This window comes from Pezoporus flaviventris, unplaced genomic scaffold (assembly GCF_033815535.1).
Source record: "Pezoporus flaviventris isolate CSIRO_AGI_PZ_B2104156 unplaced genomic scaffold, CSIRO_AGI_Pfla_v1 ptg000002l, whole genome shotgun sequence".
NCBI lineage: Eukaryota > Metazoa > Chordata > Aves > Psittaciformes > Psittacidae > Pezoporus > Pezoporus flaviventris.
The window spans coordinates 21,509,870-21,529,724 of record NW_026892550.1 but is presented as its reverse complement, the minus strand read 5'-3'; the positions used below and the strand labels follow the sequence as shown (position 1 = coordinate 21,529,724).

Sequence of the window (19,855 nt, the reverse complement as noted above, 5' to 3'; positions counted from 1 at the left end):
TCAGTGGATTGTTCATACTTTGTCTATGGCTTTTGCTACCTTAGTCCTTTAACATTTTCCCAAATGCCTACAGAGGCATAACAAGTCATTTGCTTTCTTCCTACATTTTAATTTTAATTTTTATACATATTTTCATTTGTTCTCCCACACTTCTCTCAAACTGAACTCAGAAACAAAATTAACTTAATGGCTTGTTCGAAATATTTAATGATTGTGCTTTGAGTTATCACAGTTGGCTGAAAAACAGTAATGAGGAGCTGAAGAGGGTTTTGTTTTTCGTGAAAGTGATGTGGAAACTGTTACTTGTCTGCTGTACCAAAAGGTGTATTTTGCTCCCAAGGATTTATCTTCAATCTTCAACAGCAACACAGCAGAAATAGTTCTTAGCAGAGGAAATCTTCCGCCATTCTATGTATCGTGAGCATGATAGTCTACATGTCAAAAGTGCCTGTATCCAGGAAAGATAAGACTCAATGGACTTAAAGTTGTGATTCTGAAGATGCCAGGTTTAGTCCATAATAAATCTTCATTGACTCTCATTTATGTATCATATAGAGTGTTTCTTTGAATACTGGAATTATAAATATTTGTACACGCTGCTTTATTCCAAGGAGTAGAGATCGCCAGTATATATACTTTAAGAAGCTTGCTAATCAGCATCATATTGGAGTCCCAGTGGAGAGCATCCAGCACATGGAAAATTGACAAAACTTCTTGTTTGCCTTTGTGCTAGAAAGGAATTCAGTTTTGTAATGATGAGGGTGGAGAGAGGCAGAGTATAATTTCTGTCTCCCAAAGCTCACCAGCTGCATACTATTTACTCAGGAGAAGTGTTACTGAATTGGGAAATAATATATAGTCATTGCAATCATTTAAAATAGAAGAGTCTCCAGGTACACAAATACAATCAGATTGTAGCCATAAAGATTGCTTTTTTGATAGTAGAGTGTGTATAATACACAGTTGTAGGGCTGGGATTGGGGAAGATAATAAAAGAAGAAACAATTTGCAATAATTACTATAACTGAGAATCCTATTTTTTAAATCACGAGAGACTAGAAATATTTTTCAATATGGTTTCATTGCCTGCAATTTCAAATAGATGCTCAAGTCAAAAGGTAATGGTGGCCTTTTATTTCTTTCTTAAATTATCAGAGACCATCCTCCAGTTTGCTCCCAAATTACAGTAATTCTGGCTCTGATTGCATTATTTTAATTTCAGTAGTCCTGTTTGTGATTGCCTCTGTGGGCCTCTTTACACTGGAAAGGTCATATTGACTCCTCTTTGGTACATCATATTTGTTCACATTTTCTAATTCTCTCCTTTATTATGCTTTTCATCAGTTTACTTAGTCTAGAGGCCATAATATTTACCTTCTCAGCTGTTATCAGTGAGAGCTTTGTCATATTTGTAGAACATATCTTCCAGCTGTTTTTAAACCCTGTGAATTAAATACTGTGCTAGCAGTAATATGGCCAAACCAAAATACTGTAATTTAAAGTAGAGTAAAACCAGCTCTCTCAGTCAGAGTACTTGCAGGTATTTGACATCATAGCCTCGCCAATTGCCGTGGTCTTACAGTTCTCTATGATAAAATCCAAGAAAAACAAGGTAACAACAGGAAAACACACAGAAAAAGAAGTAAAATAAAACTACAGGTTGGTTTTTCTCTTTCTCTGGGTCACGAGGAAAAGACTGGAGCATTTTCTGTGATAGATTGCATGTAGAACAACTGTATTTGCAAAAGGTGGAGAGCTGCTGTGACTCACAGCAAAGAGGTCAGAGCTGGGCAGAACAAGTTAAGAGCTGACGTGAGATTGCAAGTACTGGGAGGCATGCAGGAAGTGCACTGCAGTTCTGGAACAGGATTTTGATACAAACAGGCTGCCTAAGAGCACGCAGTGGAGCCAAGGAATCCTGCTTCATGATATATAAAAATACTAGTCTGTTATTACCAAATCATATGCACAGTCACAAAACATTATAAACTTAAGGATTTTATTACAGAGTTTAGTTGATATTTTGTACTTCACGCATTCAACATGTGTTAAAAATGAAACAATTATTAAGCCAAGATGTTTTAATGAGGAATACAGACATGATAGTGTCACTTTAGAAGTGAAAATCATCACGGTACAGAGCAGTTCTCTCTGTAACTGGTCAACCATATGTGAAATCTCCGCTTCTGCTAGTTCTCAGAAAAAAAACAATTGCATAAGGAGGATCAGTTACCTCGTGGGTTTTTTGTTTGTTTTTTGTTTGTTTTATTTTTTGTTCTTTTGTTTTGGTTTTGATTCTTTTTTTTTGTTTGGGATTTTTGGGTGTGTGTTTTTTTTTTTTTTTTTTTGCTTGTTTAAGTAATAAAGCAACCCAGGTTTAGTGTCTGTATCAGGGGAAAACCTAGTGCTGTTCCCAAAATAGATGGTCTCTCTTTGTTTCTTTCCTGATGAAGTGAAGCTTGTTGTAGGCTTGTTATAGGCTTGTTACAGCTTGGAGGAAGGAAAGATAAATGATGATTCCTTTCAGCATCATTTGAGAAAACTTGTAAGGGATCTTTTGTTGAAAGCTTGGATAACATTTTACTTGATGTCATGTGTTCTGCTTTATTTTAGCTCATTAAGGTAATTTGTCATGGAAAATTCAAATGCTTCGGGGTATATTCCTTCTTGAGCACCTCCACTTCAATTTATGATGTTGTATGAGAGATTAATTTTCCCCATTTATTGTCTAATCTTTTTTAGTTGTCTGTTCTACAGAGAATGTTAGTCTGGTGTCATTGGTGATGACTCTTATCTGATGTTTCGATTTCTTGTAGTCATATATAAATAAGCCTATTGTTTTGCAACTTTACTGGTTCAGATACCTTCTTTTGGCTGTCAGCGTTATGTCTAGAGAAACCATTTTGCACTATTTAGTAATCAGAGCTTTTACCTGTTCCTCATGCTAACAGTCTGGTTGATGTGGCATATCATCCAGCAAGCTTGTGTAGTTAAAAACTTTCTTCTACTGCTACATGCAGTTCTAGTGGTTCTGAGATGCATTCACAAAAGTTAGTGTAGTACCTTTATAACTAACTCTCAAAAAGAATCATTAGATCATCTGCTGTGATCTGTATGTTGGAGAACATTATATCTGAAGTTGCGTGCTTCTGTACTTTGCTCAATAACCTGTACTTGACTGAAGCACATCAGAATGCACTGGGAGACAGGAAATCCACCCCTTCTTTTGCGGTTTGTTGCACCAGTAAGTTACTGTGATAGTAAAAATATATTCCTTGCTTCTCTTTTGAATTTAATTGATTACAGCTTCCAGTCATTGGTTCTTGATCACCTCTTCATTGAAGAACTTCTCAAAACTCAGGTTTCTTTTTCTATGCAGAGGTACTTGTATTCTACATAATCAACTCGTCTCTCAGTTGTCTTCTTGTTACATTGCCAGATTACTCTTTCTTAGTGCCTAGGCAAAAAGCCTTCCCTTCATCCCATCAATGTTATTCTTTTTTGCTCTTTTTCAGTTTTCAGTATTCTTTTTAAAAAGTGGAGACTGTAGCAGATAAAGGGCACTGATGTTCATACTCTATAATGAGATACGGTTGTCTCTTAACCTTCTTTCACTACCTGTCTCTCTCCACAGTGGCAGAGGGTAATACAGAAGAATAGTGGACATTGGAAGGACAGAAGTGCATTTCCTTTTTTCCATCTCTTTCTTCCTCCAGAACGAAAGAACTATGTGATACATTCTGTTGAATGAAGATATCTTACATCCATATGGGTCATTCCTCTTTCTCCTAGTAAGGTTAAAACATGCTTATGTGTGATCAGGGCTGTGAGTTTTTATAGGTGATGACTGCAGAATGCATCTGTTGGTTCAGCACACCCTTAGCAAATGGCTTGCACCTTCATAAAATACTTGTTTAAAGAAATTGAGAGGTTATATCTGCTGTTTTGTACTGCTGCGTTTGTTAAGCTTGCCAGTTATCTCACATTAGGGCCCCAGTGCATGCAACACAAACAAAATCTGAATCCAGCTTTATGGATGCCAAATTAACAAAAATATTTTGAAAGTATCGTTACACAAAACTGATCTAATACATTTTAAGAGTCCTTTGAGAGAAATAAATCTCTGATTTGACTACAAGGGTAGAACTGTCTTGCAATTTGCTACCCATTTTGACCATCAATTAAGTCACTAAGGAAGCTATTGGGAAATAGTAAAGATATGTTTGTATATGCTTGACATGTTTGGTATAAGTGGTTTTAGCAGGTTAGTAACCTAGAATTTATTCCCTACCATGTCCATTACAGCTTTGAACTTTCTGTATTGCTAAGTGAATAACCTACTTCTTCGATCTAAAATTAGTGTGTGAAGCTCCATTTTTGAAGTGTATCCAAGTACATCCACTTTTGCACCCCTGCTACTTGCTTTCATTATACAACAAGGGTAATTGTTTCTCCATTTAGAAGAGAACTTACTGGGGTTTAAATTATTTTCCTGTACATTCATCCAGAGGGAGAACGTAAGCAGTTTGTTAGGGTTTAGGAATACAAGTTCACCTGACTTTTCAAGTAGTATTCATACACTTAAGAGTCCCACTATGCAGATGAGAGACCAGAATTTAATCTTTGTGTTCGTTGCTCATTAGGATGTAATTCATTGTGGTATGTGGGAAAACCCAGGGGAGACACAAATTCTTGCCAAAAAAATTATTTGGCTCTCTAAGGAAGCCCATGTGAGACACTGCTTTCAGCAACATCAAAATGTTACTGCACATACCAGACTTCTTCATTCATGCTGCCAAAGGAATAATAGGATTACCCTGATTTGTTTTTCTTTTTTATCCTGGCATTAAGTAAACTGAAACTTGAGGTGAGAGTCTCTGGAAAATAAGGGCAGTTGAAAAAGAGTTCATTGTCCTTTTATTTTTATTCTTTTTAGGTGTTCACTGACAAGTTCAGGTTTATCCAGAGAACCATGGCAGAAGGTGGATTTGATCCTTGTGAATGCATTTGCTCGCATGAACATGCAATGAGAAGACTGATTAATCTGGTAAGGATAACATGAGGATATTTGGAAAGGTGGTTATTCAGACATTACTTCAGCTCTTGCAGATTTGCAGTGACTGATGTTTTTGATTCTGCTTATTCAGTTGTGTGTACAGTTAGAATCTGTGTATCTGACTTTCTGATGAGCTTTTGATTAGTTAATACAAATGACAGCTTTCTGTTTATTTCCCAAGGCTGCATTTTGACACTGTTGACAGTGTTTCTATGGAAATGTTTCTTTGTAACCCTTTTTTAGTCTGCATGAAACCAAAGCTACCTTGCAAACTCTTTGAATTCAAGGTAATATCTATCACACATAGAGTGCCATTACTTATAGGTCAAGATAACAATGTCTAAATTTTTAAAACTAACCTTGAAAAATTTCTGAAGTTGAGAATACAATGATTTTTGAGTTTTGAGTTCTGTTTCTTGCTGTGCTGTTGATATGGTTGAGCAACTTCAAGCAAGTCATTACATTGCTGTAACTGTGACCTGTAAAATAGTAATGGTTCTTTGCTTCCATATGGAAGTTAGTTCATTGTCCATTGAAGAAAAAGCTACAAAGCACTGTTTTTTTTCCTAAGTATATATGTTAAAAAAATACCTTTAACAATTGTGAACTGCGAGCAATTAGGTGGACTTGATTACAACTCTAATTTGGGTAAACTGTTTTTTAAGATCACATTTTACATCAGCTTCAGTTGATGTACTTCCTTGTGTTAATTTTAATAAATTTGATTTTATACCATTTTCTTTCTTAAGGCCTAAATTAATATCCTTTTAAGTTACTGAGGACATCAACTGCTCAAGGCAATATATGTGAAGAGCATCCTTTCTAGGAGCAGGCCCTTTTCCAAGAGGTTTCTTATTAGTATTTTAGGGAGGTTATTATAGGAAAATGTGGCATCCACTGGCTGATGCTAACAGTAGTGGTAATGTTCAAGTCCCCAGTGTATGTATGTCTGGGAGTAAGGAATCAATTTGCGTGCTTGACCTTAAAATAAAACCACTTCTATGTGCATATATCCACAAAAGAGCAAACTTGTTTTAAGCAGCACTTGAACTTGTGCCATAGTGGTCTCACACTGCACCCCTGGGACTGTGCATACAGAATGCCTCCCGAGAAACACACAGGCCACACTGGGAGCCAAAATACCCCAGACCAGGTTCTCATGGTGGGAGGGCTACGTTAGTGGCTGCAGCAGAAGGCAAAATGATCCCCCACAAGGGTAAGAGAAGTGACCAATGCTTGTTACCTCACAGACTGTGAGACCCTTGGGCTAAGCATCAAAGCTGGAGCTGCCAAGCAGCAGACATCATGTAGTGGCCACCTGCACCTAAGTCCAAAATGACACCAGACAAATAGAGCATGTTTGCATAGGCAATTGCATGTGCTTTATGAGCCTAATACTATTTCCCTTTGGTAGTTCCCAAGTGTGGCACAGCCAGTGCTCTCCTGGTACTCACAAGTAGAAATAGATACTGCTGGACAAGCAATAGGCTTGGGATATGGAGGTGCAAGAAGTGAAAGGGATGTGTGCCCACTTGCTGGTATTACCAGTATTGTTCAGGGTGGAAGGGGCTTCAGGAAGTCATCTAGGCCAACCTCTTGCTCAAAGCAGGTTCAACAGTGAATTCATACCAGGTCATTCAGGACTTTTATTCCAGCTGAGTCTTGAAAACCTTCAAGGATAGCAATTCCATGGCCTCTTGGGGCAACCTGCTCCAATATTTGACAATCCTTGTGGTAGAGAATTTTTTCCATCCACTGTTTTAGTTGAATGCCTCATACCTTCTGCCATACAGTGCTGTGAAGAGACTGTCTCCATCCTCTCAGTAACCTTGTAAGTAGTGGGGGGCTTCTGCTAGATCTCTTCTCTGAGCTGAGTGCTGCAGCCCCTAGTAACCCCTACTGAATTCACTTCAATATGTCAGTATGTCTTGTGCAGGAGAGTTTGAGACTGGATGCAGTATTCCAGATATGGGTTTCAAGTGCTGAGTACAGGGGTGTAATCACATCCTTCAGTCTACTTATGCACTGTTTAAAGGTCAGTGCTGTTGGCACAAGGGCGTAAAAAATTGAGGCTTCTGTGGAGCCTTTACATCAGGGCCCAGCCATCCTAGCTCATGCTTCCCAGTTCGAGGCACAATTTCAAAATAATCTGAGCTCTCCCTGCTACCCCCATATGGATGCTCATATGCATGTTCTTTCACAGTGTTTCCCTCTTGTCTTCAATGTGACATCTGTGCTGTATCCCACAGCCGTGTTGATTCTGGACTGTGAGGCTTCTGGGCACATGCTGAACTGGTGACAAAGGAAACCCCAGGACCAAGTTCCAGGAATTTAGGAGGGGAAAAAAGCGGGGTGTGATGCCTACCCTTTCCTCTGAGGCTTGTCAGATACAAATCTGGACCAGTATGGTTCAGACTTTTGACCCCCATCCAGCATTTTTTAATCTTTTCCCTTTTCTGATAGAGGATACTGACAGGCAATGGAAGCAGTCAGACAGTTCTTTTCATGTTGTGGCTGGAGGATTCTAGGTATGAATGATGCAAGCTGTGTCCAAAGTCGGAAGTGCCACAAAGGTCTCTGAGATTTTGTTCCCAGGCTGCTCCATAAAGTATAAGGTGGGTGCAGACAGGTCACCTGGAGCCACACTAGTTCCTGCACTGTGAATGTAAATAGAGCACATCATAGGTGCATGCTCTTGGGTATCACCAAGACCAGTCTAATAGTGTTTCTGTGTAGTTCCAGGAATGGAATTTATTGCTCAGTGTCCAGCTTCCTAAAAGATCATACCAATTAGCACTGGAAGTTGTTAGGAGTAAGGGGAAATGACAAATTTCATCTCTTCTAAAAAGCAAAACGATGCTTCTAAATATTTATAAGAGCAGATCACTAGCTGCAATAATTCAGCAGAATCTAGAAAGGAGAAGTCTCAAAAGTCTCAGTCAGCATCCAGATTATCCTCAAGTAACCTGTTATATGATTTTAGCAGGAAGCTTCACTATTCCATCTGTAATTTCCATTCTTCAGTAAGAGTTTGCTTTCTAAGTTGCTGTTTTCACTCAGTCTTACACAACAGGGATTTTACTATTTGTTTTAAAAGGAACCCTTTAACATCAGTTCTCAAAGTTGCTGAACCCTACAGATCTCAATGGAGACTGAGAGCCCACTACCTCTAAAAGCTGGATCCTCAAAACCTCTACTCCAAAACCATTGTGATACAAGAAAAGCAATCCATAGTTGTTCAGCCTGTGGGGGTGGGATGTGTATGTGGAAATCCAAACATGCTGTATACACAGAATGGTTCCCTATACCTACTTAATTGTTGTTTTGTTGTGGTTTTTTTTTTCTTCTTAATTCATAATACCATGAAGATTTTACAGAAGCGGACTGTATATCTAGAATGGCATGGTATTTTTTAAAGATTTTTTTGCTGCTTATGAGGTTAATTGGGAGATATTGTTCATACTCACAGTTCTTAGAACTTATATATACATACTTAAGTAGCATTAAATTCTCTTATGCTGAATGTTCTATCATTTTACTGAAGTGGATTTTTCAGGGTTCTCCTTGATGTCAAAACATGAAAATTTCACCCATGTAAACTTCTGCAGTATGGCCACTGTGAATAATGAGCAAATATTGTGATTTCCAAATATTCCTGGGAAACAATAGAAATCTGAAGTCTTTGGCTGTAACTTCATAAGTATAATTTTAAGTGTGTAATACCCGTGGAAACATCTGTTAGGATTTGTTGCTGTTGTGTAACAATTTGCCTATTGTATGTTGGGCTTACTATTTACTCTATGGGATAGCAGATAATTGGTAACTTCCATAAGAGGAAGTAAGCATAAAAGAAAAATATCACAAGAGTTTCCATCCTCTGCAGATACACAAGAGTTGACAAAAGCCAGTGACAGGTCTGTTAGCTTGTATGACTTTATCTCCTTTTCAGTCTCTTCTATCTGCAAAACTTATTTTGACAAGAACAGCCAGAGTTCAAGAATGAAGAACAACAAGCAACATAAAGGACGTTAATGGGGGGCTTTGTCAGACAAGAGGACAGCTGTTCGAAAGAGTCACAGTGAAAGACATTCCGTGGTATCCACAGGAAATAGTTCCTTTTTTAATTGTGGCAGAAAATAGTAAATCTCCAGATAAGAATGATGGTATATTTAAACCTTTTTATTTCCCTTTTGTTTCACTTCTGTAAAATAAAAATCTTTATTTTACTCCTCTGGACTTCCATGTTTTCTGAGTAAGCATGGCTGATCCGTGGAGTGTCTTAGTTCAAGGCTCAGCTCAAGTCTGAAAACTAAACTTAAAACTCTCTGTATCTGGTGGAGGGGGATAATCAAACATAGAGCACCTTCCATGAAGCTTGAGACTATTTCTGTGACCACTTAGGGTGGCCAGAAATATCAAAGCAAGCCAGTAGCACACATAGCTTTGTATGATGTAAACGTCCTTTTTTTCCCCTGCTTTGATACAGTATTATTTGCTTTACAGAAATGATGACTTCAGAATTCTCTCACAGCAGTTTCTCTGAAAATGTGCAGTATGTTCTTAAACCAAAGCATTTCTAATTGTGTAATACAAAAGGACCCATTTTGATGAACTGCCAGCAGTTCTACTGTAGAGATTTAATGGCCTTACAGACCTCTGTGGGAATTACAATCTTGTGTTTTGTTCTTCTGTAGCTAATTGCAAAGTAATGGCCCATGTCTAGTTGTGTTTCTGTATCAGAAGTCTTGAATGTCTCAGAAACTCTGGGGGATACAAAACCAAGCATTGTTTATTTCAATCTCTCTTGTCTTTTGAGGTGTTACTAGATCTTTTATAGCAAAAGTTGCAAATTCTCAAGCTATTTCAATGCAATTGCTTCAAACACTCTTTTGTCAACCAAGTTTCCACATAATTCTCCTGGCCAGGTCATTATCGAGTCTTACTGTTATAAACTGGCATAGTCTGAAATAGAATCCAGCACAGCCATGGATCTTGGCTGAGGGCGACTTTGTGCAAACAGCACAGAATAAACACAGATGACTAAAATAGATCAGCTTGTGTGCCACAAATGGTTGAAAAGCTCTCAAGATGCCAGCACAGCTAAGCCCAACTTAAATAGTCCTTCAGGCAATCAGCAAAAGTGAGTCAAGCTCACTTTTGGCCTTCTACTGAAAGCACAGCAGAGCTATACTGAATGCATTTGTGATAAATTAAAGTGACCTTCTGAATATGTTTCTCAAGACTTCTTACGTGTTTCATTTGCCTTCTATTTTTTTTTTTTTTAATAGCAGTTGCTATTGCTTCTCTAGCCCTTCTTAGCAAACCACCCCAAAAGCAGGAAGTTGCATTTTGCTCTCATTTGCCCCTTTATTTTCCTTGGTGTTCAAGCTGGTTCAAAAAGGACCTTTCCGAACAGCTGAGCTTTAGGTTGGTTGCTCATTAGGGCAAAGTAGCTATCATCCCTCTGAGATGCAGTGGGAAAGACTTGGTGCACCTCCTAAGGCACTGGGCCAAAAGAATAAAACATAAGGTCGGAGTGGCAAGGCATGAGCCTGCTCCTGAGTAATTCGTGCTCCATTGACTTCCATTTCCCTTCCTTCACCTGGTGTTCAAGGTGCTGGTGTTGCTCAGGTTAAGTCCCCAAAACTCTATCACAGAATTCATGCACTGCTAGTGGTTTTTAATCTAGGAACTAGTTCTAGATCAAGCAGTGTAAGTAGAGACTATTTTCTAGAGAGTTAAAGTGAATGTTTTTTAAAAGTAGAAAAAAGCCATGAAAAGTGGTGTCCACTCGGGTCCATGTCCCCTGGAGACCATTTTTACCAATAAGGGGTTGGGTATCAGGGCTTAACAGAAAGTTGAAGGTGCTTGTCATTCTTTGCATTTCCCATTCCTGAGCTTTGTAGTATGCTGGAAGTGGCTGCTTCTTAACCAGTGTATGTATACATATATATATGTATTTAAAAATACTAATATATATATATATTAAACTGTCAGTCACACCTGACCTGAGCATCGTAAAGCATGCATATTGTCACAGTATTGCAAGCAGTGGGAAAAATAATGCATTGAAAATTCTATCAGCTTGATATTCCAGAAGTAACTAATAGCTATAACCTGTATTATGAATGGCTGAACTCTAATGGTCAGAGCTGTGTTGTAGCCATCTCATTTGAGGAAAGGGGAGAAAATTGTCCTTTTTCTCTCAGGCCACATCAGGATATAGTCAACACTTAGAGTGACCTGTACTTTTGTGTTGGAACTGCTAGTTCTAAGACTTTTCCTCAAGACTGTCTATGTGGGAGTACCCTTTTCATTTGCTAAAATACATCATTTAGCAGAATATACTCTCTCTTTGGCCAAAACCCCCACATGTATTCTGGTTTTATATTTTAGATATAAATTTGTTAATGAACTCCTGGGAGTTAGAGATGCCTCTGTAATAATACTGTGTAATATTCTATCCCGTCCATTTGTTGTCTAGTATTTCATGCAGTCAGAGGTGCTGCAAGTTCCTTATAATGATCCTGACTATCACACTGCTTCATTTTCTTTTCCTTGGCTCTCTCTGTTCTGCTTTGCGTTCACTAAAAGTAGGACGTCAGTGATATGCCAGGTCCTCAAGGCCAAATTATAAAACAGTCATGCACCTGTAGAGCGTGCAGCAAGCTCACTGCCCTGGACTTCAAAAGAGAAGACTTTGGCCTCTTCAGGAACCTACTTAGGAAGGTTCCATGGGATATAGCCTTAGAGGGCAGAGGGGCCCAAGACTGTTGGTTGATATTCAAGGATCACCTGCTGCAAGCTCAGGAGTGTTGCATCCCAGCCAGAAGGAAGTGCAGCAGGAGGGCCAGGAGACCTCCTTGGATGGATAAGGAGCTCCTGAGGAAAATTCAATTAAAAAAAGAGGCTTATAATAAGTGGAAGCAAGGACAGGTGGCATGGGAAGAGTACAGGGATGTTGTCTGGGAAGCTAGGGACCGGGTTAGGAAAGCTAAGGCCCAGTTAGAATTAAACTGGCTAGGGATGTGAAAGATAACAGGAAGGGATTCTATAGGTACATTGTGAATAAAAAACAGACTAGGGACAACGTAGGCCCCCTCAGGAAGCTATCGGGAGAACTGGCTACACAGGATTTGGAGAAGGCTGAGGTTCTGAATGACTTCTTTGCCTCGGTTTTCACTGGCAAAGGCTCTGACTGCACCACCCAAGTCTTGGAAGGCAGACGCAGGGACTGTGAGAATGAAGACCTTGCGCCCACTGTAGTAGAGGATCTGGTTCGAGACCATCTTAAAAATCTGAACGTGCACAAGTCCATGGGTCCTGATGAAATCCATCCGCGGGTCCTGAAGGAGCTGGTGAATGAAGTTGTGAAGCTGCTGGCCATCATATTTAAAAGATCATGGCAGTCAGGTGATGTTCCCGATGACTGGAAAAAGGGAAATATAACCCCCATTTTCAAGAAGGGGAAAATGGATGACCCGGGGAATTACAGACCAGTCAGTCTCACCTCTGTGCCTGGCAAAATCTTGGAGCAGATTCTCCTGGAAGGCATGCTAATGCACATGAAAATCAACAAGGTGCTTGGTGACAGCCAGCATGGCTTCACTAAGGGGAAATCCTGCCTGACCAATTTGGTGGCCTTCTATGATGGGGCTACAGAACTGATGGACAGGGGTAGAGCAGTTGATGTCATCTACCTGGACTTCTGCAAAGCGTTCAACACTGTCCCACACGACATCCTTGTCTCTAAATTGGAGAGACATCAATTGGATGGATGGACCACTCAGTGGATAAAGAACTGGCTGGATGGCTGCATGCAAAGAGTTGTGGTCAATGGCTCAATGTCCGGCTGGAGACCAGTAAGGAGTGGTGTCCCTCAGGGATCGGTGTTGGGACCGGTCTTGTTCAACATCTTTATCTCTGACATGGACAGTGGGATTGAGTGCACCCTCAGCAAGTTTGCCGATGACACCAAGCTGTGTGGTTCAGTTGATACGCTGGAGGGAAGGAATGCCATCCAGAGGGACCTTGACAAACATGTGAGATGGGCTGATGCCAGCCTCATGAAGTTTAACCATGACAAGTGCAAGGTCCTACACCTGGGTCGGAGCAATCCCAGGCACAGCTACAGGTTGGGCAGAGAAGAGATTCAGAGCAGCCCTCTGGAGAAGGACTTGAGGGTGTTGGTTGATGAGAAAATGAACATGAGCTGGTAGTGTGTGCTTGCAGTCCAGAAAGCCAGCCGTATCCTGGGCTGCATCAAAAGGAGCGTGACCAGCAGGTCAAAGGAGGTGATCCTGCCCCTCTACTCTGCTCTTGTGAGACCTCACCTGGAGTACTGTGTGCAGTTCTGGTGTCCTCAACATAAAAAGGACATGGAACTGTTGGAACAAGTCCAGAGGAGGGCCATGAGGATGATCAGGGACTGGAGCACCTCTTGTATGAAGACAGGCTGAGGAAGTTGGGGCTGTTCAGCCTGGAGAAGAGAAGGCTGCGTGGAGACCTCATAGCAGCCTTCCAGTATCTGAAGGGGGCCTATAGGGATGCTGGAGAGGGACTCTTCATTAGAGACTGTAGTGATAGGACAAGGGGTAACGGGTTAAAACTTACACAGGGGAAGTTTAGATTGGATATAAGAAGGAAATTCTTTCCTGTTAGGGTGGTGAGGCACTGGAATGGGTTGCCCAGGGAAGTTGTGAATGCTCCATCCCTGGCAGTGTTCAAGACCAGGTTGGACAAGGCCTTGGGTGACATGGTTTAGTGTGAGGTGTCCCTGCCCACGGCAGGGGGTTGGAACTAAATGATCTTAAGGTCCTTTCCAACCCTAACTATTCTATGATTCTATGATTCCATTATAATATGAATCTAAAGTGAGGGAAGTGTGGAAAAGTGGAATCTGTATGATACTGAGGTGAAACAGGAGAAATGAGAAAATAAAGGGAAGAATGTTTTCTTGCCCAAATCAGGGCTGCTGTTTGCACAGTGGTCTGACTTGTGTATCTGCTGCATAAAATTTCGTGTCTTTCAGTATGAAAGTTAATGGTCTCCCTCTGTCATAATTGGCTGATGGTTATGTTTCTTAAGAGTTGGTTTGTAATCTAGTAATATTATTCTGAAAGGTACCAACCATCCTTCTTTCTCATATGCCATGAGAAAAAATGACGTTTCACCTCACAAGACCAAACTCCAGATTTTTATCGCAGACTGTTATTGTGTCATTGTATGAACAATCATTTATTTTATTGTAATTCTGCATATGATGATAAAAAATGTAGGAGTGGGGAAGGCAGTGTTCACTTTTTTCTTGTTTGTTCCTCTAAGAGAAACTAATGTTGTTTAAGACACAATTCAATTCCATCAGTATGTTCCTCTTTCTCCCTTATTTTTCTTGTATTTCTCTTGGCCAGCTTGTAGCAGAGTAATGCATGTAGGTGTCATTTTTTGCATCTTTAAATCTGAACTGTACAGATAATGCTACAATTCAGTTTGCAACCTGGCTTGTATTCAGGACTGGCCTGACTAACACAGCAATTTATTTATGTTGTTTGCTAAATCGTTTGTATACTTTGGACAGAACAGACATGATTGCCAGCAAGGCTTAAACAATGATTTCATTACCCAGAAGCATGAGAACACAGTCGGGAGTGTGCCATGGTGGTGTCATCTTCTGGCATCATTCAAGAGAAAAAGCAGAGCATACAATTGGTCTAAAGTGAAAAAAAAATATTTTCACAAGTGGTGATATTTTGCCCTTGTTTATCACGTAACATTTTCTATCGACAGTCTTTGATTCCATTTTAAATTTACTTTTAGGTATTTAGGTACTTTTAGGTATTTATCCTTGCTTCCTACTTATCTATCCTTTTATTTTCATTGCCACCATTATCCATTTCTGCTCTCTTATCTCTATACCTAACTTACCTGTTTCTTTCACGCATTTCTCTGGGCTTTCTTCCATCACAATTTCTTGTATGGAGGTCTTTCCCTGACCTGGCTCATGAACGCATTAATTTTTCATTCATGTCTTTTCTGAGGACTTACTTCTGCATTGAGCTGTCTCAAAAGTTACTCAAAAGGGCAATTATTTTAATTATCCCTATATAAATAATTTACTTTCATCTTATCTGCCATTCACACAAGACTTCACTGATTATTGCACTGTGTTCCTGCCACTAGTCCTGTTCTTCTTGTTTTGCTACCTCCTTATTGCACCATTTCTGGTGCTGGAAAGCGCTTTTGTGATTATGCCATTATTTCTTCTCAAAGATGACAAACCGGTGACCTGGCTGATCATTGGTATCTTTCTGGTATTTGTATGCTTTGTCTTTTTTTATTTTTAACTCTTAAATAATACATTTAAGTCTTAAAAAGAAAAAGTGTTCATACCGGACAGAACTCTTAATCTGGTTTTAGACAGGATGCCATTTACTTGAATTGAAAAAATAAAAAAGAAGTCTGAGCAGAGACTGGGACCAGCCCAAGGATTTGTGAGACTGTTGGACTTTGAGGTAGCAAATCCTGAAAACTCCTCTGAAGTGGAAGCAAGGGAATTGACACAAGAACGAGTTACTGTGAAGGTAGGCAGAAGTCTGAATTTCCTTCTCCACAGTAGCTATCTGTGATGAGCAGTAAATGCAAAGTAGCTTAACTTCTTTCATGGGAAGACTGAAACGATCCCAGTGGCTGAGGTCACTGTATTGGAAAAACAAGTTCTCTGTTTAGCTAGAGGAAGCTGTTTCACAGGACTTACTATTTCACTTGGACCTCAGTGATTTTGTGGAGCAGCTAATATGCAGTTAAAGTTCACGCCCTGTTTTCACCACACAGTGGTACGTTTGTGTGCCCACAGTGGGTTTGCACATGAAAAAATAGAGGCTTTGCTGAATATAGTGACTTCACAAAGAAAGTTTCCAGAGGGCAATAGCAGCCTCCCTTTACTGTGACTGTTCGCATTTTGTCCACAGCTGGGATTGTGAAAAGTGGTGGCTGTCATTGCTAAAAACTGCAGGCTTCTGTCAGAACATGGCATTTGTTCTAAGGGTAGCAGCAGAACACGGTCAGGTTTCAGGTATGCTTGATGGGTCGATAGTGTTGATCCACAAGATGGCATGTTAAAACTGTACTTTATATAAAGTGTCAAAGGAGCAGGATCTCAACACTGTTTGTTAGCGTGAACTGGGGCTAAAAGCTTTGTCTATTGGAACTAGCAGCCATTTGAAATATTCTATTTTTATTTTTGCAGTGCAAAGTGTGAGCATTGTGGGGAAAGAGTGAAGAAACCCCCTTTTCTCTTCCCGCTGGAAGTAACTCAGTTTCTTTTTTTCTTACCATTGTGTTGGGTTTACATTCAAAATACGCCAGTAAGTGGACACTGATTTGCTCTAATTCAGGCACTGGTGCTTCCTGGTTCCAAGAACTTATGAAGGGCTTCATAGAAACCGAGTACTCATATTGACCATGAGTTCTTGTGGTTTCGGGATTATTAATTTAAATTATTTTAACTTAAGCTGTTCAAGGGTTTAAATGTACTTGGAGGGAATTAAAAGATCATGGTTGTATTTTAAATTATGTGCATTTATAATTAATATTTTTACTTGTATTGCCTGTAAGTTTGCACTGTATTAAAACTGAACATTTTTGAGCCTTCTTAGCTCTCTTTTAGCTTTCATGATGTTTGCAATTTGTGTTTGCTTCATTTTGGACAATAAAAGATAAATTAGTTAATTTTTTGGCTCCCATGCACTAAGCCGTTTACTGTATTTGGATGACAAGCTGCACAGAGAATGTTAAAATTCAAATATAATCCTCTTCATTTAAATGGAAGAAAATAATAATTTCTATAAATATTTAGTTTTGCAACATTTTTCACTCTCTTTTGTTGAATAAACCCCAATGTTTCATGCACCGAATTTCTGTGTTCTTCTTAAGGGCCTGTTCCAGAATATATTGAAAAACATGAAAAGGCTGTTGCTTTTAGTAGGTCAACTATACAGGCAGTCAACTATAAATCTTCCACTAAATTCACATTTTTGACAGCACAAGGATCTCAGAAAAATTAATAAACCCAAATTCACAATTAATAATGTGGCCTTTAAGTATGTAAGAGCCAACATACTCTAATCTCTGTTGAGATTTTTCTCATCAGCTCTGTCCCCATTTTGAAAAATGTTGAGTGTATTTGAACAAGTCTTTCTGAGGGTTTCATTGGGAAGAAGGCAGGTCTCGTTCAACTTTTTGCTATTATTTCACAGACTTTCAGACAAACTCCCCCTTCACATTGGAATAGAAAATCTGAAAACAAAGGTCTGTTTATTTCAAGTCCCTGATAATTGCTCCTTTTTCCGTTACCTGACAATTGAAATGCCTCACATCCAGGGTTTTTCCAACAGTTGCCATGTCCCTTAAGGGTGTAGTTATCAAGAAAGAGCTAATTGGTAGAAGCAGCATTCTTGTTTCAGCAAAAGGCAGTACCTTTCCCAACCATTCAACTTAGGTGAGCACTTCATACATGTGCCAGGATCATTTCTCATCTTTTGACTAACTGAGTGACCGCAAGGGATCAGATTTCTATTGGGTATCAGAGTTATGAACTAGCTCATCTGTGTGAATTGAGGAAAACCTGATTCTACTGCTGGTCATTTTCCACCAGCTGTCATGTTTCATCCCGAGAGAACAATATGTAGCCTGTCACTGAGGTGTTAAAAAGAGATTTGTTACATGGCTCCATGGCTTACAGAGCTGTCCTAGGGCTTCTCTGCTCATGGACTACTGAGATGTTGCATGTGCCTGTAGTCAGGAGGTGAAGTGAGCATGAGGAGATACTTGAGTGTCATTTTTATCACGCGATCTATGTCATCTTAAAACCTATTTGAGTCTTTGAGTGGCCCTGCTCTGACCAAATCTTCTCCAGCACAAGTAGTTTTTATAAAAAAAAAAAAAATATTGCCTGGAATAGTTGAGAAATGTTTCTGATAAATATTTCTAAGTAATACTTGTCTTTCTGGATATGAATATAGGAGAGAATATGAAATGTAATATTTTTAGGTGGGATCTTTCAATCTGCATGATCACATTATTATGTATTGTTTTCAATTTAGAGGAATTTTATACAAATTATAAAATATGCAGGGTTTATACTGTTCTCTTGTAACTGTTTCACATCATTTGATGTTTCTAAACCTACCTTGTACAGTGAATTTCTAAATCCCCATTAACAAAGTGGCATATTTGTTGTCCAAGCCCTTTGGAAAGCACAGCCCCATTATCAGACAAAGTACAGATGGTTACCAATTTTGTAAAGGTTCCTCTGTACATGGTTCCTCCATACATAAGCAGACTTCTTTCCATATTGGCAGAATATAATCTAATACAAGCATTTTTTTTCAGCGGAGGTTTGTAGATCAGCCCGTAATGGTATTTTTCTTAAGACTGCTTGCTTACTGGAAGATTTCTGTCATTGGTGTTTCCAGCAATACTTTTCATTCTAAGGTCTTGGAGCCTGTCCTGTCCTTTGGGAAGTAACGATGGATGCCTGTAGGATAAAACTCAGTATCTGAGCGTACCCTCTGGGCACACAATCTTTAGGAGTTGATACATACAGTGTCTTAATTCAGGTGGCTTCCTACAGTGTGTAGGCTCTTCATGAAGAAATGGTCAAGGTAGTGGTAACTGATAAAGCACAGTGTGATCATGGTCATGGCCGAGACCACTCTTCAAGAAAGGCATAGCTGTAGCCAGAATACCTTTCTGGTTTTGCTAAACAAGCTTCTCTGGTGGTTAACATAACCATGTCAATCAAAGCTGAAGCTCTGCAATTTTTTTTGCTGTGGTAGCAGTGGAAGCCCATCTGGTAGGCAGGTGAATGTTAACAGCAACAAAAAGTACATGCACCGTGTTTTGAGTTGGCTTTTAGAGAAATAGCATGGTTTTGAAAAGTTGTATTTGGACAGAGAGTAACACGTAGAATGGGAGATAGCTGATATTGTGGGTAGAACACCCCACGGCAGTGTTGCCTGTCTTGAGCAAACTAGATAAGCTGTGTGAGTAGAAGCCATCCTAGGGACAGAGGGATAACACAATGTTTGTATGTTTCTGATCATGCATATTGCCCATTTTAATTTTGGGCATCGTTCTGTGTTGAAGAATACCTGTAAATTGTGTTACACAAAGTAAGGATTATAAACTAAGCCCTTTCCAGAATTAAACCTTTATACAAACAGAAGATAATTATGTTGCTGATCTCTTCAAAATGTGAGTATAGTGATATCCAGTTTCCCCAGTTAAGGTATCTCTCAGTGTCAGATATTCTAAATTGGTACTATTGCTAACATAAAACTTCCTCGTTGAGAATTACTTCCGAAGTTTGAAAATAAAATGAGCTTTTACTTTTATACAAGGAGGGCAAAAATATGCATAGTGTGATAGATTTTTTTATTCTTTTTTAATAAGGTAAGTATAAGTCTTCTGTTTAAATTTTGCCTGCTGATGATTTTAACTATAGAAATAGCTGAAAGGTTAAATCCAGCCTTCCTAGTACTTCCTAAGGAACTTCTTTGTAGTCTCAGTAAATTTGCTAGCATATTAACAAAAATTAATGTGATCAATCTCCAATTAAGTATTTTTTTCTTTCTTGAATGTGTGAGTCATTGAAAATCATGTATCATTACATGATAAAGGTAGGGACTTAGACTTTTCCAAATGTCTTCCTCATTTGATCACTGCTCTGTTTCCTTGATGTGCTTTGCATAACACTATGATTAGATACAGCAAATCAGTTATGCCAATACAAAGGGAAAT

General features: G+C 39.3%; 1 protein-coding gene across 2 annotated transcripts in view; it reads left to right on the top strand.

Moving 5' to 3' along the window:
* The window catches only part of SMIM14 (small integral membrane protein 14), a 58,442-nt gene that overhangs the window by 23,887 nt on the left and 14,700 nt on the right, over nt 1-19,855 (top strand). For both annotated transcript variants that reach the window (XM_061471326.1, XM_061471318.1), the window contains one exon: nt 4,937-5,047. In XM_061471326.1, the coding sequence (XP_061327310.1) occupies nt 4,973-5,047 (75 nt within the window). In that variant the 5' untranslated portion in view covers nt 4,937-4,972. The remainder of the gene's footprint in view (nt 1-4,936; nt 5,048-19,855) is intronic.